The 23,643-nt window shown below is 40.9% G+C and overlaps 1 protein-coding gene across 9 annotated transcripts in view; it reads left to right on the plus strand.

The window, feature by feature from the left end:
- The first annotated feature begins 956 nt into the window (after positions 1-956).
- Positions 957-23,643, plus strand: part of MAK (male germ cell associated kinase) — a 28,849-nt gene continuing 6,162 nt past the window's right edge. Inside the window, exons 1-15 of one of the 9 annotated variants that reach the window (XM_083449472.1) lie at positions 1,183-1,457; positions 6,314-6,622; positions 7,596-7,650; positions 7,736-7,857; positions 8,791-8,955; positions 9,467-9,546; positions 11,215-11,347; positions 11,522-11,693; positions 12,310-12,477; positions 13,365-13,700; positions 14,144-14,334; positions 15,492-15,619; positions 15,882-16,010; positions 17,581-17,655; positions 22,253-22,375. In XM_083449472.1, the coding sequence (XP_083305598.1) occupies positions 9,504-9,546; positions 11,215-11,347; positions 11,522-11,693; positions 12,310-12,477; positions 13,365-13,700; positions 14,144-14,334; positions 15,492-15,619; positions 15,882-16,010; positions 17,581-17,655; positions 22,253-22,375 (1,498 nt within the window). In that variant the 5' untranslated portion in view covers positions 1,183-1,457; positions 6,314-6,622; positions 7,596-7,650; ... (1 more) ...; positions 8,791-8,955; positions 9,467-9,503. Of the gene's footprint in view, positions 1,458-6,313; positions 6,623-7,595; positions 7,651-7,735; positions 7,858-8,790; positions 8,956-9,466; positions 9,547-11,214; positions 11,348-11,521; positions 11,694-12,309; positions 12,478-13,364; positions 13,701-14,143; positions 14,335-15,491; positions 15,620-15,881; positions 16,011-17,580; positions 17,656-20,050; positions 20,236-22,252; positions 22,376-23,643 lie in introns of those variants that run through there. The other 8 variants (XM_083449467.1, XM_083449470.1, XM_083449471.1 and 5 more) reach the window with 8 other exon arrangements.

Genomic DNA, 23,643 nt, shown 5'->3' on the forward strand with positions numbered 1-23,643 from the left:
GCGGGGTGCGCTCCCGCTGTTCGGTCCCAGCGCCTGCCAACCTAGCAGTTCGAAAGCACCCCTGGGTGCAAGTAGATAAATAGGGACCGCTTACTAGCGGGAAGGTAAACGGCGTTTCCGTGTGCGGCTCTGGCTCGCCAGATGCAGCTTGTCACGCTGGCCACGTGACCCAGAAGTGTCTCCGGACAGCGCTGGCCTTTGGCCTCTTTGAGTGAGATGGGCGCACAACCCTAGAGTCTGTCAAGACTGGCCTGTACAGGCAGGGGTACCTTTACCTTTATTTTCATCAGAAAAATGTTGGAGGGTATGCGTTTCCAACAACTGACATTCAGAAGCATTGCTGCCTCCCAGGGTGAGGGTCCAGAGAACAGCCATCATGGCTATCGGAGGGGGACACTGAACAGTGTAGGGCATAGGGGGTGTCATTTTAGGGGTGAAACTTATTTTTTGCACATTTCTTTAGCGAGGGGTTTCTGGGTGTGAGGAATTCAAATCTGCTACGATATTATTTTAGCAACGGGACATTTTAAAAAAGCACATAAATTGCTCTTGGAAAACCAAATAATTTTAATTTCATTTTCTGAAAATGTCAGGTAATGCTAACTAATAATAATAATAAAATAAAATCAATATATAATAAAACTGAAAGTACTTGGCAATCATTTATATGCAACGTTACACACATTTTACTTAACAAGCAAAACTAGATCGTATTAACTTAGTCCAAACGTGTTTTGAATTCCCAAGTTCATATTACTGTACAACTTTTTAATACCCCTCATTTTTTGGAATTCGAAAGATGAAATATTCAGCACGACGCTCCTGCGCAAGCACGCAAAGGACCGCCCCCCTCGATTCTACAAGCAGGTGCGCGCACACTTTCTCTCTTCTTGAAGAGGCCACTTTTTTTTTTTTTTATTTAATTCGCCGGCGCGTGCGCGCATAATCAACAAGTCGAACGCGCGCGCGCGACCTTCTCGCCTTTCTACGGCTCGGAGGCTTAAGTGAGGAAGCGTCATCGCAGCCGCCGCAGCTGCCACGCGCGCGCAGCTTGCGTCCGCCCCGCCCTCCCGAGTTGCTGGGCCGGCCGTTCTCGAACCGTCACTCAAGTCAGCGCCCAGCCAATCAGGATCAACGACGCGAAGCTGGAGCGCCACCCCGCCACCACCTCTCGTTCCTACGGCCCTCCTCCTCCTCAACTGCTCTTAGGCCCGCCCGCTCCGCCTGCGTGCCTCGAGAGCTGGCGCCGGCGATTCGTGTTGCCTAGGAGACGGGTCGCCGCCGTCGCCGCTTGCTGCTTGACGCTGCCGCCGCCGGCTCTAGACCCCTGGCCGGGTTTAGAGTCGAGGGAGCTGTTGGTGGTTCGGAGGTTGGGATGAGGCGGCCAAGGGAGGAAGGAGGAGGAGGACCCGGAGGGGGCGGCCCCGGAGCCTCCGCAGGCGGCCAGCAGCTCAGCGGTGAGTGAGGCGGCAGGGAGGGCGGATTAAGGAGGGTGACGAGGCGGGCAGGCAAAGAAAAAAGCCTTTAACCCCCCCCCCCGCGCGCTCTTATTCCGGAGCAGCCCCGTTTGAAGCATTGCAGGGGGTTGGTCTAGATGACCGTGGGAACCCCCTTCCAACTCTACGGTTCCATGATTCTTGTGACTTGGGATTTTACTTCCCAGGCTCCCGTTAACTTTGGGCGGGACTTCAGAGTTCAGGCGCGATCTAGCCAAAGCTATAAGGGGCCTTTAGAATCGAGTCGATTTCAGTGGGAAGCAGCTTAAAATGGGATCCCAAGCATAGGAGCGACTTTGCGCTTTTCGTTTATGTATCTCACTTTTTCCTCCCAGGGGCTCGCATCACTTATTTTATCCACGCAGGGAGGGGTGGGTAAGCCTGAAAGGAGGTGGGCAACCCACTGAGTTTCAGAGCTGTATGCGGGTTTGAATCTGGGCCTCCTCCCAGGATCTAATATTACTTTCTTCCACTGTGTTACAGTGGCTCTTAACAGTACTTAATCTGGGTACCTAATGAGACGTGGGTTGAAATTTCCGAGAATGACGGTGCAGTCCGAAACGTGTACTACCCAGAAGGAGATCTGATGGATGTAATAGGAGTTGTAAGATGGTAGAATAATAGTATTGTAGAGTTGGAAGAGAGCATGAAGAACGCCCTGCAATGCAGGAATCTTTCACCCAACACGGGGCTTGAACCCACAGCCCTGAGAGTAAGAGTCTCATGCTCTATAGACTGAGTTATCCCAACTCAACTATGTATTTCTTTAAGATCTCTGGCTACCCTATCTACTGGTAAGACTGGAGGGCCACGAGGGGACCATGGTAGGGAAACACTGATCTACAGTATGTCATCAAATCCCCCTCTCCAAAAAAAAAGGAGCTTGACCAATCACAGCTGTCACCTTCCTCATACAAAATGAGATATTTTCTATTCACTTGTGATAACAGGATTGTTGCAGAGTTAGATAGAACTATTGGTGGGAGGCTGTGGGCTGAAATTGACAGATTCCATGGCGGGAGGATAGGTTTTGCCTTCAAGAAGCTGATCAAAACAAAGATCAACCACAATCTGCCAAACATCATTTATAAGCTTTTTCATATGGGAAAAGAAATATTTTAAAATTGCTATGAGCTGGAGATTCAGAAATCTAAAAATTTCAATTAGCCTAAGATAATGGCTGCAACCCTAAATATATGCTGAGCTTGTCAATCTGAAGCAGAGAAATTCTACATTGATTCCAATAGGTAGGCTTAATGCTGCACTTGATAGTACTGTATTTTTTAATGTTCCCTCCACTGAAACCACTTATAAACATTTTCAAGTAAATACAATTAAGAGCAGATTATAATAAAGTGGGTGAAATTATTGAATGCATATTTTTTCTAGGTGTGCTGAACGAAACGTAGAAGGGTAGGGACAGCGTCTTCTCTTAACTATGGGGATGATGACAGATGTACAAATGCCAAGAAGAGAAGAGTTCAAATAGTGTTCTTTATTCACAGAACGAAGGGTGCAGTTTCCACTTGAATAAAAATATGTGAAACTACCTTGTTTACTACCTTGACTACCACTTGTCACTGTTTAGCAACAGCAGCAATTTGTCTTGTAAAAGTAAACACGGAAAGGAAACTAAAGTAAAATGAAATCTCTTCAAATATATGAGTATGCATTAATCCCCCCTGCCATGCATTTAAACACCATCTGTTTCCTATTGCCAATGGAGCAAGAGTTTTGCCTGTGGCAGCTACCTTTCTGAACATTTTCTGAATTTTCTGTCAATTTTTGTTACTGCATTTTTAAACAAAATAATAATAATGAACTGTACAGTCACTTCTAGTTCTCACGAAGCCAGTGACAAAATTGTTTGCAAGGTGAGCCTGATCTGGGCTTTTATTGCTTAGCATTCATGAGGTTTACCTTTTATCTTTATCTGTGAGAAGTTTTCTGGAAGGTGATCAGTGTGACCTGCTTTTCGGTTAAAAAAATGTGAAGCAGTATTCTAAACAAGACACTAATGTCAACTGATATTTTCTTGTTTCTTTATTTCCAGTGCAGGGCCCCAATGGTGCAACTGTTAGCTATCAGCACTACTATGTTTCTGCTTTCCCCTAGCCCCTTTGTAACACTGCTGTTCAGTGCAACATGCTTGCTTTGAGCACAGAAGGGATTTTCCTTCCCACAGCACAAGATCTAAGGTTGTTTACATAATCCCGCACAGTAGCACACCTGTGGTTTTCATAAAAGTATGGTAGAGTTGAATGGCTTTGCCATACTTGGCTGTTGGAGTAGGCAACTTGTGACCCTCAACCTAATTTTATGGGCCTTCTGCGAGGAACCAGTTCATGCCCTCTGCAAGTGTTGATGGAGAGTATGCTGTCATTGTCCCAATTAGTGCCTTTTCATTTGCTCAGTCAAGCAAATGAAGTCTAAAGATCCCGAAGTTCCAAATATTTGGGCAAAATTCACATCCTCTCTCATTCTCCCATTTTGCCAATGCTTCTGTTCATCTTTTCTAAGCTTTCCTATATATGATGTCTTCACAAAGCCCTAAAATAACAATAGGCTTTTTGATCTGGCTGTCATGCCCTGATTTTAAACAGTGAATGTTACTGAAAATAATGGCATTTTGTTGTGAGCTAGTATGTTACATAGTCCTATATTCCCTGACCTGAGGGTGAGCCGCATTGAACTTAGTGGGGTTTGTTTCTTACGTAGACATATTTCTTACGTAGATAGGATTGCAGTAGCCGATTGATAAACCAATGTCCCATAGTAGTTCTCTTGGTTCAGAATAATCACTTCAGCAAGTAACTGGAAAGGTGATAGAAGCATCTTCTGTTGTTGCTGCTAATGACTTTAATTACCTGAAGGATGGCACATTTCCACAGATGGTTTTTTAGAATGTGTGTGTTTTACTGGCAGTGACTGTGGTTAGTCAACACTGATTACTTAGGCTTTAGTTCTACCAGTTGTACTATTTTATTTTTAGAATAGCATTTTTACAGGCAGCGGCATCAACTTTGACGTGCTTTTTGCCCACTCAGTATGGCTTCTGTTTTTGAAAAGTTTATAGTTATCCATCTCTAGGAAACAAATATATGTGCATCAGAGCTTCTGCAGGCTCTGTTTCAGTTGTGATGCTTTCTCTATAAGGTTACGCCTTAACTTAAAGAGGGCATTTCTGGTAACTATCTTTTTACTGAAATTTGTCTTGAAAGGATGGCAATTAGTTAATCACTGAATTACTTTGATTCATACATAACTAGCTATCTCTCTGTGCAATTTTTCTGGTACTGCTAGGCGCATTTGCGTTATGACAACTTGACCTTTATCTGTCCTCTGCTTTAATCCTCCCTTGATCCTCCTTGAGGAGATTATTGGCAGCATGTCTTGAACAATGAGGAACAATCTGTTGTTTACAATAGCATTTTTTCTCCATCTCCCTTGGGAAACTCCCAGGGGAATGTGATATACACTTGTCTCCAAGTTCTGCGTAAGAGTCAGTAGTACGCTGTGGGGCCTGCATATAATGCTCTATGTGCCTGATCAAATTATCCTTAAGAATAATGATTTTAAAAATCGTATTAAGAAGTGGGTGTAATGTGCAATAAACAGAAGGGCTTCATTTGCTTATTCCTGCACCACCATCCTATTCTCTCCTTACATACTTCCTCTGAAAGCTCTGTTATGCAATTAAATCATACCAACAGCTGTGAAATGCTGCAAAACCATTTAATTTACTTCACATATATTTTTGTCCTTCAGTTCCATCCTCTAAAACTTGGCTACCCAGTTAATTCCATTTTAATTCCATTTTGACACAATTGTCTCCTTTGTAGCCTTCAAATATAGCTAGGTGACAGCTTCACAGGCTTCCGGTTTTTCACTATATTATCATTATCTTTATTATTATTATTATTTATCAGACAACACATAAAGTATCCTTTTGGGGGGTTCTATATTCGCTTTGTCTGTTTCAGCACCACCAGAGAATCTCTTTTCATACAAGCAGTAACCTGGTCACTGAAGATCCTCTTGTGTGCTTTAGGAATTTTTCTTCACTGCATTGTTTGGATCATTCCTTGTAAAAGCATTCACTGTAGCATATGTGCTCAGTTTGGGAACTACTCTGACATGCCTAATAGAATCATGTTTTGGAGCTTTCTTTACCTCTATGAGAGCTAGAAACCTGTATTTAATAATTAAATTGTAGAGTATTAGAATTGTAGCTGGTGTTGTGGCAGTCTAGAAATGAAAACTTTGATCACTTTGGTGACATCCTGCACAATCCTATGGCATAATTAAGTCCCACTAATTAAGTAAATGATGATAGTAAGTCCCACAAAACTAAGTAGTGTTTACTTTCTAGTACCATAAGTGGGTTTAGGTATGGTCTAAAGCAGCAATCCTCTACACACTTACCTGGGAGTAAGTTCCATTAAACTCAGTAGGATTTAGAGGACTTAGTTGTGAGTAAACATGAATAGGATTGCACTGCTAATATCTCAACCTATATGTTGGCTTGAAATAATATGTTGTATAATTAATTAGCAATCACGATTATTAATAGTCAGAATCTGCAGTGTCATTTCACTTGATTCTACTGTAGTATTAGCCCTTCTTGCTCTCTTTTTTTTATTCTAGAGGGAATTTTCCCACTTTGCAGGAAAGCTAGTCTGGCATTCTGCTTGGATTTAGCTCAAATCTACTTTGCATGTTTAGTTTTTAAATATAAAATGTTTTAGTTTGCTTGTTGCGTGATAGTAACATGCTTTCCCACAGAATACTTAAACAAAATATCTGTTTCTATTAAGGACTCTTGTAAGAATGGCAGAATTATTCCCTTCACTACGACGTTATTTCCGGATAGTGTGGTTATAATACTGGAAAAGAAGACTGATGACTTAAGCAAGTACTATGACAGATTACTCGCCCGTGTAACAGCAACATTCTCAAAAGTCCCTGCTTGAAAAAGAAGCAGTTTTAGCATTTTTAAGGATTTGGCTAACCTGTTTTTACAAAATGAATCGCTACACAACCATGAAGCAACTTGGGGATGGAACATATGGCAGTGTACTGATGGGGAAGAGCAATGAATCAGGGGAGCTTGTGGCCATCAAAAGGTACGTGCCATTAAATCTTCATGCATGACAGTGCAATGTTACACATGTCTACTCAGAAGTAGGCCCCATTGAGGTCAGTGGGAATTAGTTCCAAGTAGGAAGGAGTCGGCATATATGATGTTGGTTGCTGTTAGTGAAACATTAACAGAATATTAGGTCCAGTTGTGACCGACTCTGGGGTTGCGGCGCTCATCTCGCTTTATTGGCTGAGGGGGCCGGCGTACAGCTTCCGGGTCATGTGGCCAGCATGACTGAGCCGCTTCTGGCAAACCAGAGCAGTGCACGGAAACGCCATTTACCTTTCCGCCGGAGCGGTACCTATTTATCTACTTGCACTTTGATGTGCTTTCAAACTGCTAGGTTGGCAGGAGCAGGGTCCGAGCAACGGGAGCTCAACCCATCACGGGGATTCGAACCACCGACCTTCTGATCGGCAAGTCCTAGGCTCTGTGGTTTAACCCACAACGCCACCCGCGTCCCTTAACAAAATATAAATAACAACAAATATGCAAATGATTGAAGCCTCATTCTGGATGCTCTTTAAGCAGTAGTAGAAATCACATGTAATCCCCCCCCCCCCCCCGTTGGCTTGTGCTCTGTGAGCCACCTCATTTTTCTCCCACTTTGCCTTCTGAGATGGCCTTTTGCTGGGCTGCTGCTTCTGGCTAGCTGAACTGCAGCATTGAGACCCTTTCTGTGCTGCTTTATTTTAAGTTATGCTGATTGGAATAAGTCGTTATGGAGTGTACACTGCCCATTCATTTCTTACCTTTTTCAAATTCTGTTCAGTAGCTTGCATTGAAATTGCTGCCAATACTTTTTAATTTGTTCTGATATTAAGTAGAGCAGGTTGTAACTTCCGAATCGGGAAATAATATTTCAGTGCTCTGTATAATCTACTCTACTTTCTATCTTCTTTGTGTGTTTCACTTTTTACCTAATAAGCATGGGTTCCTTGTGACTTTTATTTCAGAATGAAAAGAAAGTTCTACTCTTGGGATGAATGTATGAATCTTAGAGAAGTCAAGGTAATGCTCATATTTACTAAATAACTGTTTAGGCTTGTGTTGGAACAATGACATCATCATAATTAGTTTCTCTGATGTATTGCAGTCTCTGAAAAAACTTAATCATGCCAATGTGATAAAGCTGAAAGAAGTTATTCGAGAAAATGACCATCTTTATTTCGTGTTTGAATATATGAAGGAAAATCTCTATCAGCTAATGAAAGACAGGTATGTCCACTTTTAAAACTTTGCTTAGATCTGGTTTGCTTTTTTTCTAGAACTCTGTTCACAGTTCTCAGTCCAGCACCGAAAGGTGATTATTACAATATCAAAGGGAAAATGTTCATGTTTCACATATCTAAGAACCTGACCTAGTTGGTATACAGCAGATCTACTGAGCATTTGAATATTATTGCAAGCTAAGGTATCTTAAGCAGGTCAATTATTTTCCTCTGAGAAGAGCCTTTTTGTGACTCAATTTTAATTGGGTGCTTTTTTATTTGTCTTGGAAGGGAGCCTTGTTTATGTGGCACAACAGAAACCGAGAACCTTGTGTGTTACCTTTTTGACATCCCCGGCATCCTATCTGTATGTCAGTCTGAAACAAGTTTCTCTTGCAATTTCTGATGGAGAAAGAAAACTAGTGAACTCTTCAGAAGATTTACTTTGTTAGCCAGAAAGTGTCAGACTGTTATTTAAGAGTTGTACTCAACACTGCAGTAAGAGAACATTTTTTCAGCCCAAGGATTTCTCCTTGCACAATAGAATGTTCTGTCCCCTCCTCCTCTTATGTGCCCCCTAAATCTGTTCTGGGAGTTCCTGAACCCCCCAGAGAAGATTTTGGAACAGAGTGGGGTATGCATGGGGAGGGGGGAAGTCCCATAGTGCTAATCCATGCACTAGTGCACATATTTAATTGAATACTGTCATTAGTCAGCAACATGTTGGGGATTATCTAAACCTTGTGTTGCTTTTGTTGAGTTGCATGTCATAAATTGCCATCAAGAAGTACAGATTAATCAGTTCACCTATTTATCACTTTAGCTGGTGTAATATAGATTCTGTTATACTATTTAATATTTATTTGAAGCCATATTTTGTATTCAGTTGTGCTCTATGATCAATATTAAATTAAATGAAATTGAATTTTTAACCCAGCAGCTTTCAAATGAAGTGGTCATCAAAGCCATAGGATCACTTGGGAGGACCAGCAGAGCAGCAAGGTTGCAGCTTTCTGCGCTGCTCATCAGACCCATCTTCCAGTCTCCAATACTGCCAGACATCCATCCATGTGTTTGAAGAGTGCATAAAACACAGTGCGCATAGGTACAATTTGCATGATTTCCAAATTGTTCATGGATATTGACAGCACTGTTCAAGCCTACACATACTGCTTTTTATGCACATACGCTCCATTCAGATGTTAGTGCATATATGTGGATGTCTGGCAGAACTGGTATACCTGAACATACCTGGGAGGGGGGGATGTAAGCTTGCTCTCATGTCGCCCCTAGAGAAGATCAGTGAGAAGATTGCTAGAGTTCAAAATTGTTTACACGTAGGAAGAGTTGCAGAAAAGTTTAGAATAATTGTGAACATCGATCATTGTGATTTTATATTTATATTGTTGGGCATCTTTAGAAAAGTTGCAGTGTGAATTCACTGGAAGAAGTAAATGAAAACTGAATACCATTCTGGATGGTTAAATCAAGGCTGTATGGGTTGATTCACTGCATTTATATAAGCCACATTTTAAAATGAGATTTTCTGCTTCATAAGCACAAAAAACTTTAATGTTGCAAAAATCTGCTGACATTGTCAATTTGTTTCCTTTCAGAAATAAGTTGTTCCCTGAGTCTGTCATCAGGAACATTATGTACCAAATATTACAAGGGTTAGCTTTCATCCATAAACACGGTAAGACACTTCACTATTCTTGCTTTATCTGAGTAAAGCAAATGTACAGTGATAAGCATTTGTAACTTGGGGGGAAATGCTTCATGATTTGTTAAAGTAAGATTGGTGTATATTATTACTGTTATGCAGTGTCAGTGGATCAAAAGGAGAAGGAACCTTCTGATTGATACATAATTCAGACGGTCCTCTGAAACAAAGCTACAGCTGTGTATTTGTCACTACACAATAGTTGGCAATTCCCCACTCACCCACCCAAAGAGTGTTATGTTTAAATCCTTTGTTCTATCTTCAGTTTTCAAGGCAATATCAATTTTACTTCAAGTTGAATCCATCCAACCATTGGACCTCAAGCAGAAGGCCCTGTAGCAATAAAAATAAATATCTAGGACTGCTCCATGGATTAGGCCAGTGATGTACTGAGACGGACGCATGGTTGTCATGGTGACTATGAAGCTCCAAGCCAGCCCCAGGACTTCATGGCCACAGTGAAGCTGTTTAGTAGTGGGATCGATGGTACACTAATAAGATCCCTGTTCTGTCACAGGGAAGAAAGTATCAAATCAGGTGCCCAGGTGCACTGGCTTCCCTGAAAGAAAGATTGCAAATTTTTTGGCTGATGCCCCCTTCCAACCCACCAGCCTGTGCTGGTTCTGTACAAAATGCTCAGGTAGACAGAGCTGGTTCAAGGTAGATCCACCCAAGTTTTCTGAATACATTGCAAGTTAACCCCCTCATCCAAAATGAAATCATGGATGGTGGTAATTTTATTATTGGGTGATGCGTTCATCGGCAGCACCACTTGGGGAGCAGTGGGAGGCAAATTGGCACGGTCATTCAAACTGTGATGGTTGAGAGATGGTCCAGATTCAGCCACTTCTCAGCTGGCCTGACCATGCTTCAAACAATAACCCTGGTTATTGAGGTGCTCTGACCATGCTCCCAAAGCACATTCTCCTAAGCACATAATTCAAGTTGACTTTATATTTGGGTTCTGCATGGTCTTTGGATAAGCTTGACCCAGTAACAAAGTGCATGTATATAAAAAGCAGGGCTGCTGAACTCTATCAGCTTCAGCTACCCATGGACATCGGTCAGGGATGATGGGTGTTGTAGTCTAGCAGTATCTGACAGGCAACAGGTTTCCCATCCCTGCATTGAAGCAATCTGAACCATTAAAAACTTTATACCAATGTATGATCCAGCACAATGTTAACACTGAGTAGTACATATGAATAGGTAAAATTACGATTCAGTATCTTAAAATAGTAGGAAGCGGTAAAGTGCAAGTATCACAGATAGATTTGCTCTGGCCGTTAAAATGCAGATGCCACAGGCAGACCTTTTAACACCCCACCACCACCATTTTTGGGACTGCAGGATTTTGCCCTAGTTTAAAAGCAGATGGTTCATCATTCTTTAATTAAAATTCTTTAATTAGTTGCTATAATTACTAGGTGCCAGCTGCTACAGGTCAGAATGTTCTCTGTATTTAATTTGATGAACAGATTTTTTTAAAAAATAAGAAATGGTAAACTAGTTTAGAATTAATTCAAGAGAGATTACTTTTATTTTCCACTTGAATTCCATGCCCAAGTTCCATATTTCAGGTAGTTGTTAATACTGTGGTCTGTTTGTTTATTATATCTTTGTCCATATTCACATTTACAGGATTTTTCCACCGGGATATGAAACCTGAAAATCTTCTCTGTATGGGTCCTGAACTTGTTAAAATAGCTGACTTTGGACTGGCTAGAGAACTTAGATCTCAGCCTCCATATACAGATTATGTTTCTACCAGATGGTAAGTATGGCTGCATTTGTAACCCCACTTTATCTGGGAGTAAACCCCACTGAATTCAACATCACTTGCTTCTGAATAGACATGGTTAGGACTGTGTTGTTATTCAGCATGACCTTCACTTACCTTTTGCATCTCTGCATGAATATATTCAATTATTTCTCTTCACCATCACAGGTACCGTGCACCTGAGGTTTTACTGCGATCCTCTGTTTATAGTTCTCCTATCGATATATGGGCTGTTGGCAGTATAATGGCTGAACTATACACACTAAGACCACTTTTTCCAGGAACAAGTGAAGTTGATGAAATCTTCAAAATTTGCCAGGTGTTAGGCACTCCAAAGAAGGTAAGCTACTTTGAGAATATGTAATGGCTTGGATGCTAAGTTAAATTAAGCAAGTTCACAAACAGAAAGTTTGTCATCTCTTCCCTGCCGCCATACCTCTGCAGTGGGTTATGAGGAGGCTCCTGAGCAATGTGAAATAGGGGCGATGATTTATTATTCCTATTGTTTAACAGTGGTATACTGCTGAAAGGAAGAAAGCCGGGTAACCAGCAGTGTTTTTGGGTAGAAGGAATGTGAGCTCCATTTAATTTTGTACTGAAAACAAATTTCTGGGTTCATAATTCTCTAATTCTAAATGTGCAGGCAACTCCCCATTTGTGTGTGATCAGCAAGCACGTGACACATGTGCTGTTTTTGGCACCACAAGGGGACACAAACTGTGCCTCGGAACACCCACCCACCCTGCGTAAATGGGGAGTTTCCTGTATGTCTTTTACACTAGGCTCCCAATGGTGGATCTCAGATTTCTAATAAAAAAGAAAGTAGATTCCGCAAGCCTGAAATCTGCCCACTCCTGGTCTAGAAGAGTTCATTCCCCCGCCCCAGCTTTTTTTTTTTAAATGAAACATCTTCTTATCTGATGTTTCATGACTGCTGTTGTATGCCTTTTTCTCAGAATGATTGGCCAGAAGGATACCAACTTGCCACTGCAATGAATTTTCGCTTCCCTCAATGTGTCTCCCTAAACTTGAAGACTCTCATTCCAAATGCCAGTAATGAGGCAATACAGCTTATGTGTGACATGCTGAACTGGGATCCAAAGAAACGACCTACAGCAAGTCAGGTATGTCATATGCAAAATAGTTTTTAAAAATTATCATGAGTAGTTGGACCACTGCTCCTATCAGCACCAGCTGGCATGGCCAGTAGTTAGGGACTGTGGGAAATAAAGTCAGCAACATCTAATTCCCGATCGCAGTTTAAAGTTTAAAGAAAGTAGCACTCCAATAGAAAGTTTGGGGCTTCTAAATTCATTTTTGAAAGTCATGTTACAAACTCTTTCCTTCTATGGAAATCATATAGTCACCAGTAAGGAGCAGGTCATTCTTAGTGGTGGCTCCATATTTCTGGACTGATACCGTCCAAGAGGCATCTTCATATCCTTCCTTCCTGGCCTTCAAGTAAGATTTAACCTGTAGATCAAAAGGAAAGAGGGGGAGCAATTGACCTCAGGTGGTTGCTCAGTGCTATACCTGGCTTTGGTGTTTTATTCAGTATTGGGTTGGTTTTGCTTCCTATTTTTATGGCATTGTGAACAGTAAAAGTGGGAATAAAACAAAGTTGATAAAATCCGTAAAAGGTTCTTTCAAGCGTACAAAGCACATCTCATATGTTACCTTAATAATACCACCCCTGTGAGGTATACCAGTAATGCTATTCCCATGTTGTAAAGGAATTGAGAAATTGTTGCTTTCCCAGGGCCTGTTGAACTTAAGGTTAATATGACATTTGAATTGGGAATGTCCTGCCTGACTGCTACACCAGTTTCTTTGTTTTACATGCAGTTAAAATTCCTCCTTGGCTGTTCTGTCCTGTGCATGATATTGTCCATGCCACAAAACTTGCTTCTATAAGATTTTGCTTAAGGAGAACTGTTTTATCAGCCATACACTAGAATGATTGTAGACACTTTATCTGCATTCTAGTTATCAGCATTCTCTCTTTCTTCAGGCATTGAAGTATCCTTACTTTCAAGTGGGCCAAGTTTTAGGACCCCCTCCACAATATTTGGATCAGAAACAGTCTCATCCCAAATCAATTCAAGCAGCAGATCCAAAGCCGTCTCTATCCAAGCTGGACCCTGTATCAAAATTAGAACCCGTATCTAAGCCAGAATCTCAGTCTTCACCAGATGCCCTTGATAAGTTTCAGCTGCAGTGTGTATCAAAGAATAGCCAGCAGCCCCTCCAGGCAATTCAGTTGCCACAGAATGCAGCCAATCATCAACCATCAAAGCAGCAGCAGCAGCAATCATTCCTTCCAGCCATCAATAAGAATTCAACACCAGTAAGTTGCTGTCAAGTGGCTATTTACCTATGAACAAATCAAAAGTACTAAGTAATTACTCTGAAGTCCTGTTTTACATTTGTATTAATTCAATAGGGTTGCATAATCTGCAGCATTCTGTGTAAATTTTGACTTGGTGTTTTATTCTGAAATCCATTCTTTACAAAGCTACTTTCCACCTGTACCCATGCCACTCCTTTCCCTCAAGCAAACTACTAGAGATTTCTCTGATGTCTCCTGTTTCTCTCTCCATGGTGCTTACTTCTTTCCTTACCCTGTAGCATGTACACTCTCTGCACACCAGATTTACTCTAGTTTTGCAGTCAGAACTCCTACAAACCAAGAAATACTTCCAACCACTTTCCAATTTAGGATAGTAATGTACAGGTAGCAAGATGTTTCAGAAATAATATAGCCTTTTTGTGTGTGTGTACCTGAAACAGAAGCAGATAGCCATAGGACCGTCAAATGGCGCAGTAGGCCTAAAAAACTGTCGGCGCCGATGGGGCCAGACTATGTTACAGGCGATGGATAGCTGGGACAATTTGGATGACTCCGAATTTGGGATTTCGTATTCTAAGAAGCCTAGCATCACCATGTTAAGTGAAAAGAAAACAAAGGAATCTCTTTTTAGGTAAGGCATTATATTTTGTCCTGTTTTCCCTCCTAGTTTATAATTGGTATGTGTGGGAGCAGGGAAGCAATCTGCAATACTTGCCGTCTGAAGACCAAAAACAGGATGAGTTGTTTCTCTAGAGCAGCCTTTCTCAACCTGTGGGTCCCCAGATGTTCTTGAACTACAACTCACATCACCCCTAGCTAGCAAGGCCAGAGCTCAGGAATGATGGGAGTTGTAGTCCAACAACATCTGGGGACCCACAGGTTGAGAACCGCTCCTGAGCTTTTGGCCCAGTGGGCCTGATACTTATTCCCCACCCACCCCCACAGGCGAACATTGACAGATGGGCAGGGCCACTTAACTTGTTAATCATCTGATGTCATGTTGACATCAGGTAACTCATAGGTGGGCAGTCCTGTCCACCTTTCAATGTTGACCCACAGGGTGGGCGAGGCAGCACCCAGCATGCTTGAACCCTCTACCCCTTAGCTGACGTCACCCAGCTGGTGGACAGGTGGTTGTAGCTTGGGGAATATGTCCCATTGGGCTAATTTGAGGCCACCCCCACCCCCCAGAGCTTTACCACCCCAAGTCTGGAGAGTCTCCTATACAAAAGCAGCAAAATACACAAAGGCAGGCTGGACCTATCCACACACATTGCAATCATTGCCTGTGGGGTTAGTGTGGAATTATGGTCAGTGTATCTCTTTGCATCACAATGAGGGTTGTTTTTTCCCAGAAGTGCTTCATTTTTTAACTGTTCCCACACAGCTTCCTGACATTCTTGCCTAAACTTTTTCAGTACAGTGGTACCTCTGGTTACGTACTTAATTCGTTCCAGAGGTCTGTTCTTAACCTGAAACTGTTCTTAACCTGAAACACCACTTTCGCTAATGGGGCCTCCTGCTGCTGCCGTACCACTGCGGCACGATTTCTGTTCTCATCCTGAAGCAAAGTTCTTTACCCGAGGTACTATTTCTGGGTTAGTGGAGTCTGTAACCTGAAGTGTATGTAACCTGAGGTACCACTGTATAGGCTCTGCATGGAATCTGCATTCTAGGTCTGCTTCAACTCTGCACTGAATGTGAAAATGCAGTATTCCTAAGATGCTGGAAAACACTGTTGTTTTGGATCAAGAGTTAATTTGTGTCATGGGTTATCTTCACTTTCAGTGTTCCTGGGTGTATGTCCCCCAGATCTGGCCAATCAGGAGAAAACAAAGTTCTGAAGAGAAATGACTCTGGAATATCAACGACTTCAGCAAAACAGTACTACTTAAAACAGTCAAGATACCTACCTGGTAAGGAGCTCTTTAATGCTTTTGATTACATTGGTTGGGTGGTGGGGTTTTTTTGTGCCTTTTCTTCTGTTAGTATACATAGGTCAGAGGAATAAGTGGGCAAAAAGAGGGGGGAATCCAGGAGTTAGAACAAACTTTATTTCAAGAGGCACAGTTTTCAGTGAAAGGTGTTGCAAAGCACATTGTGACTTCAGCACTCTTGATAGGTTATGCCCTGAATTGGCAACCATATATTAACTGTTATCATTATTATTTTTCTAAGGTGTAAACCCTAAGAATGTCTCCTCAGGAGCAGCCGGTAAAGAAGGATCCCACGGTAACTGGAATAATTCCTTGTTTTCAAAACCGATGGCACCAATTGGAGGACTGTATTTCAGCAGAGTCAGTGCAGGTAATTAATGTAATGGATAGTTAAAAATCTCTGTGTACCCCCCTGTCTCATATATTTGATAGATTTTGTAAAATTTATTTACTATGTTACTTTTGTGATGGTTTTCAAGCAGCGTGTGTTTTCAGTGTTCTATTTGTAATTCTGCTATCAATGTGCAGAGCAGCAAGTATGCAGCCTGGGACAGTCATTGTCCATTTGTATCAGCATTGCACTGCATAGTGCTGAACATGGCTGTGTCAAATGCCTCTTGTCGGAATGTGTTTTGTGGTATTCATAAGCGTCCAGATGCATGTCTGTGTATGAGGGGTTCTCAGTCGAGGAAGGGAATTGGGACATGTATGGGGCAGGTATATGCTAAGTATAATGCTGAAACACAGCCTGGGAAGTTTTCATATTTATCCTGTGTTAATTTACAAGTAAATTGACCACCATCATTCCTCTGTTGGTTTCAAACAATATTAAAGAGCTTATCAAAAGAAAGCAAATTACTTCAAAATTAAAACTGTAGATCTGGCTAATCTCAAAACATTTTAAGTTATTGAAAGCAGCATAACCTAAGTTCTAGTCTATTTCTATGTAGACAACGTTTTTCAGGTTGAGCTTTTTTTTTAACAGCTGTGATTACAGTTCCATGGCAGTTTATTTCAAACCCTTGCATAATACCCTAAATATCAAGATAATCAGAAATCTCAAACAAATAAGACTGCTTCTTTTGTGTTACAATGACATTGTGCATATTGTGAAATTGGAGGGTCTGGGTTTTCTGGTAAGTAATGTTCTGTTCTGTTCTTCAGACCACTCATTTTATCCGTTTGCAGCACATGGAATAAAGCTCGTATTGCTATGACCCTACGTGGGGCTAGATTTGCTTTATTTTTCTGGGTTTGTATTAAACCTTTGCATGATCATACAGGGCAGACAAAAATATATATGAAAATATTATAAATATCCTGTCTGGGCTTTAGAGGCAGGTAAATCAGCTTTACTCAGTGTCTTCTTTAACCTATTTGAAGTACTCTTCCGTTAGCAAATAATAGTAATTACTTTTACTGTATTGATGATTATTAGCTGACTGCACATACAAAGGCTGCAGTCCTATGCACACTTATGTGAGAATTGGTCTACGGGGCTTAATTCTGAGGAGACATGCATAGGATTGTCCTGTAACCCTTTCGTACAAGAAAAATACTCTATGCATTTAAATACAGATTTGTTAGAATTCTGTAATATTCTCTTTCTAGGATTAATAAAGGTAATTTTGTACTTCAGTATCCTATTCCTTCATTATGCTTATGATCATAACCACTCTCAATTACCTTTTGCTTTGCTTGTTTGATTCTTGGTAATAAGTACTCACTGGTCTAGCTCCTGTTTTAGAGATGAATCTTTCAACATTTACAGAACTGATACAGCATCCTAGAGGCTCACTCACACATGCTGTATTCCAGATTGCTTTTTTATTTATTTTTGTGTGTGTCTTCCATTAGTTTCATCCATTCATTCTGTTTGCCTAAGGTATTTATTTTCATCCTTTTCTTTTCCTCCATCTGTTTTACTGCCTCCTCTGAAGAAGAAAACTTAATTAAACCAATTGAAAAACTGTCATGCAAAGAAAGAGTGAATGAAAAATTAGAGGACCCAAAAGGTAATTCCTGGCAATTACGTTTGGCAGTGCTTAATCTTTTGCAGGTTTTGGGTTTTTTTCATATTCAAATCATATTTATTTATTTGCTTTTGAAAAGGCATTAATTGTATCATTTGAGCCGTAGTATTTTAGTTTGACATATGTCATGGCTTTAGCTCAGCATCTCCAATGTGCACAGAGAATCTTGTGTGTGCAGAAGCTTCCTTGTTCACTTTTATGATCAAAGAGATCGTAAGAGGCTCTTGGATTCGGAAGATTCCACAGGGCCATCTAGTCAAATATGTTTGCCAAAAAAATGAATCAACCGCCATCAATCCATCCAGTCTCTGGATCACTGTGTGTCCCAGGCACAGAGAAGATTCTTCAAGGCTAACTAGGTCCAGATAATTCAGGGAAGCAATCTAAGCCAGATTTGTTGGGCAGCAATAGGAGGTACTTGCACATATTTAGATTATTCCAAGGATATGGAAGACAGAAGTAGGACCTTTTGAACACTGAGTAGAATCAGGATTTGTTCACTGTCATGAAGGGTGTGTCTTTTCCCTCAGCTGAAAAGGGAGTTATACTTAGAAAAATCTTTACGGTGCAATCCTGTGTGTGTACAATAGGGCATACACTCAGGTACATACACACAGAATTGCTGCCTTACAGTGAAATCATATGCATGTATATTTAGAAGTAAATGTAGCTTACCCCTGGTAAATGTGTATAGAATTAGATATGGTAGTCATGGAGCATAAACAATATGTTCCAAAGTGAACTTTGTCCCCTTTTACTTTGCATCAAACATTATAGATCAAGTACAAACTATAACTGTTGGGATTAGGTTTTTAAAGACCTAAGAAACCGTACATATCCTGTGTGACTCTCCAACACATTTGAGCAAGGGTCTCCGGAGTTATTTGAAAAAGTTTTAATTTACTTCTACTTGCTTTCTCCTTGTTTGTTTGTTATTTACAATGGACTTAGTGTTTTGAAAACTAGGAATAATGATGCTGATATTGTTTATGTCTCTTTTTATTGTGTTTCTTTCTGTATCCTATTGTGTTTTATTGTATAAACAAGATGAAAATATGGAAAAGAAAATGCCAATAATAATTTCCTGGGACTAGGGCTGCATTCCAGTGAATATTTGTGACTGAGATGGTGATTCTTTTGTTGAATTTGCAAAGGGTGCAATCCACTACAAATGCATGGGAAATGTGCAAAAGTTTCCTGATTGTGTAAACAGACTCGCTTAAGTATGAGAGGCTTGAAGGAGTCCTCTAATTTCCTGTTGGTTTGTTTAAATTTGCTAGGCACAAATGGGTGCGTAACTTATTCCATTCATTTTAATACAGTGGTACCTTGGGTTAAGAACTTAAATCGTTTTGGAGGTCCGTTCTTAACCTGAAACTGTTCTTAACCCAGGGTACCACTTTAGCTAATGGGGCCTCATGCCGCTGGAGCACGATTTCTGTTCTCATCCTGAAGCAAAGTTCTTAACCCGAGGTACTATTTCTGGGTTAGCGGAGTCTGTAACCTGAAGCGTCTGTAACCCGAGGTACCACTGTAATGTGGCAGAGCTGTCTGAATCATGCTTGCAGTGGCATGCTATGTTTCTTTCTGTAGGTTTTCCCATGCCAGAAGGTTGGGGCTGAGGTACTGAAGCACTTACTTTGAGTAGAGAGATTTGTATGTGCATACAAACGTAATAATTACAAAGTGTAGCATACCTGATTCTGGTTCCCATCAGGTTTCCAGTTCCATCACTTCAGTGTGCAATCAGCTGGTGGGTTTCTCTGGCATACTGTGTATCTTTTCAAACATCTGAATGGTTCCAACTGCTGCTTCAAATGATGATTGCTCTTTTTTGCATGAGGGAAGATTTTAAGCAGAGGCTGGATGGCCATCTGTAATGGATGCTTTGGCTGAGATGACCCTCAGGGTCCCTTAAATGTAAAGGGACCCCTGACCATTAGGTCCAGTCATGGCCGACTCTGGGGTTGCGGCGCTCATCTCGCTTTATTGGCCGAGGGAGCCGGCATACAGCTTCCAGGTCATGTGGCCAGCATGACAAGGTTCCTTCCAACTCTACAATTCTATGATTCTCAGAATATTGCGTAATTTACAGTAGTACGGCTTGCATCCCACTCTGGATGATACCATTACAGAGAGTACACAGTTCCCTCTGTATCCACTTCCAAACCATCTGTACGCCTGGGAGGCCATATAGGCATGAGGATGAACACAACCACTGGTGAATGACAGTGCTTGGAAGAGGTAAGGATTCCCCTTTCCTAATCTTTCCGTATTTGTAGGCTTGGATTTAATATTTTCTAATTTTCTTCTTCTTGTTGCAGCTTTTCCTCTTACCTTCACTGACAGTCTTTTTCTCTTTTGTATTTCTAACTAGATTCCAGAGATGGAGGTATTCCATGTTTCATGCATTTCCACATGGCTTGCAAAAGGTTCAGCTGCTTTCTTTTGAACTCTCTGCTTTGCCTTCTGCAGTAAGGATTCAAAGGAGCCAATTGTGATGGGGAACACAATTGAGGTTACCTTAAAAAAAAGTTTCCTAAATAAAACTGGGAAAACAAATTTTCTTGGGTTTTGGTTAATTAGCCATCCTCTTCTCTTTCCCCCCCTTCCCAACACTTAGATCTGCAGGGTATCCCGGCAGGCTGTCCACATGTCCCCACTTTCAAATATACCTAATGAAGCGCATATGTTTAAGAATGCAAATCTGCATGCATTCCATGTTCTGTTGAAAACTTACACCTTTGATTATAACTCCCTCACCCCAACTCAGCCAGGAATGCACAGAGCAGAGCTTGTTTTCTTCTGCTCTGGAGGGTAGGACCTGAACCAGTGGCTTCAAGTTACAAGAAAGGAGATTCCGACTAAAGGTCAGGAAGAACTTTCAGACAGAGCTGTTTGACAGTGGAACGAACGCCCACAAGGTGGTGGACTCTCCTTCCTTTGAGGTTTTTAAGCAGTGGGCGGTTGGCCATCTGACAGATATAAGCGGCAATAAAGAATATTGATACAAATTTAGATAAAGCCGGTGAACACCCATATTTTCATTGCTTTGATACATTTTGTCAATATTTGCTCATTATTTTCTAGTTACAAAAAAATGCCCAATACTGGAAACTACCCATAGAAATCTGGATAAATAATATTTGGAATGTAGCTCTATCCGGATACCTTACTCCCCATAGAAGGGTAATTAAAGGCACTTCAAAGATAGACACTTTTGGCGAGACTTGGCTTCCATTCTTTTCCTTTATAAATGAGACAAAATATACTTTTATTCCACCCACAAGACAAGAATCTCTGTGGAGAGGATACTTGAATTGAAAGTACCCAAGTAAACGTATTGCTTGTGCACTGTGTACTGCGTATGAAACTGAATAAGAATGTAGCACTGTATAAGTTACTGTATTTATATGTGGTTCTTGTATTTACATGAAAACCAATAAAAATCATTTGGATATTTTTTTTTTTTAATGTATAAAATGCTTGACAATTTCTTTGTTCGGGGCAGTGTCTTTGGGTTTTGACCTAGGGATAAAGACCTGCTGCAGCAGAATTAAATAAATAAATGGACGCCTTGCTGGTTATCATTGTTCTTGCCTGTTTATTTAAGACAACTAAGGTCCTACCTAGGACAAGCTACATTTCCATGATATTAGCCAATAGTGTTGTGCTTAACGACTTCCACCCAGTATTTTATTTCTCTGGCTTTCTTCAGGTGCATTTGACCCCTAATACTGGATTGGAAAAGTCAACTTTTCTATCAGTGGAGGGTTAATGATAATTCATTCTGAGACTGCATAGGTAAATCGGTTCCTCTGGTGCAGATACTATTGTTTCAGAGAGGTCTTGGATGCATACATGGGGCTAGAGAACGACAGTAAAACCAACTGTGTGCATTAATCTCCCTGAAAACGTCTCTGATCAAGAGTACAGTGTTTGGGCAAGATGCTGGCATTAGGACTCCAGTGGGCTTCATTGGAGACTGAATTTCTTAGAACCAAGACTGTACAGTGGAACCTTGGTTCTCAAATGGCTTAGCTGATGAACAAATCAGCTCCCGAATGCCAAAAACCCAGAAGTAAGTGTTCCGGTTTCCGAACGTTTTTCGGAAGCCGAATGTCCGATGCAGTGCTGCTTGCCTCATAGCTGTAGATAGTACTATTTCTTGTCAGTATGATTGTATTTTTAGTTGTATGCACACTGACACTGAAGAATGAACCAGTAAGACCTGGAGAGAAGAAAGCTGGATTTGGTGCACTCCCTGATCATTGAGGGGTTTGTGTTGAACAACTTTCTGTCACAGCATTTCTACTGTCTTGTGGTTTGCCTGCACTTTATGTAAGACATAATGCTTGCATCTAATTCCGCTGATAATTCTTTGTACCAGTTTTGTATGTACCAGTCTATCTGGGGATGCTTATGACACACAGGAACCTTATCCCTTGCATCCAAGTTTCTAGGCAAGAAGAATATACTAACTTGTATAAAATTACGAACAGTGAACACATCTTTGAATACCTCTAAATGACTAGTACAGTCCTAAAATGATCCTTCAGATCTTTGTTCCTTTCCACAGGAAATCCTGGCTTTGTAGGAGCTGCTTACAATACCACTGGATATATTCCTTCCTTTCACAAAAAGGAGGTTGGTTCAGCTGGTCAAAGGATACAACTAGCACCTCTTGGTCCATCAGCGACTGGTAAGATTGCATTATTGTCTTATCTATAGTGAAACAAACCATCACGTGTTTCTGAAGTCTCTATCTCTTGGGCTTTCTGTAAGGATCTGGGCCAGATCACTATGGCTGTGCTTAAGGTTTTTCTCAAGATTAGACCCATTGAAATTAATGAACACAACTATGCTCCATTAATTTCAGTAGGTCTACACTTAATTAAATACCACCCATAATGTATCATGTCTGAAACATTAGACTGGTCTTGCAAAGGTTTTAATTTTGAGTGTGTGATGAGGTGTGTTTTTGTTTTTTAGTTGTCTTGATTTTATAATGTTATATCTTATTTTGTATCTAAATTGTTTTCTTTGATGTAAGACACAAATATAACTTTGTTACTGAGTAGCGTAAACACCACCCATAACTAACTGAACTGAACTACAGTGATAAAACTGTTCTCAAGCATAAGTTTGCCCATTTTCATATTAAAACTTCACTTCAGCTTGGCATATTTAGTTTTGATTCCTATTGGCAATTATTTAAAGTTCACATCTATCTCATTATGTAGGAACTAGCAAAAAAAAAAAGCAAAAAAAAAAAGCTTTCTAGTTGTTATTATAGGGTATTGCACCACAAATGACATTGAGAGCCAGTGTGGTGTAGTGGTTAAGAGCTGTAGTCACGTAATCTGGGTAACCGGGTTCGCGTCTCCGCTCCTCCACATGCAGCTGCTGGGTGACCTTGGGCCAGTCACACTTCTCTGAAGTCTCTCAGCCCCACTCACCTCACAGAGTGTTTGTTGTGGGGGAGGAAGGGAAAGGAGATTGTTAGCCGCTTTGAGACTCCTTAAGGGGAGTGAAAGGCGGGATATCAAGTCCAAACTCTTCTTCTTCTTCTTCTTATCTTGTTAACAGTAAATTCCACAACTGACACTGAGCATTAACATTGGCTTTTTGTTTAAAAACGTTATAGGGTGTTTGTTTTTTTGTACAGCAGTTAAAGATTTGGCTCCATATTAAAGTGTGGCTAATAATGTATTACTTTATGATCTGTGATAAGTCATACATACCTGAAACTCCTTTGCCAAAGAACCATTGATTAATTGGAGAGTATTTTTTAAAGCACCATAAAAGCAAGAATCAGAAGTTCACGAAGTTCCTTGATTAAGTGCCCAGTAATAGATGTGCAGACTACAGCACTTAAGACTAAATGAAACTTCACCCTGGGGTTGCCAAGTCTTCAGCCGGACCCTGTAGCTGTTGATTTTTAAAAGCAGGGTGAAATGCAGGGAATTG

The sequence above is a fragment of the Podarcis tiliguerta genome (assembly GCF_965153285.1).
Source record: "Podarcis tiliguerta genome assembly, chromosome: 7".
NCBI lineage: Eukaryota > Metazoa > Chordata > Lepidosauria > Squamata > Lacertidae > Podarcis > Podarcis tiliguerta.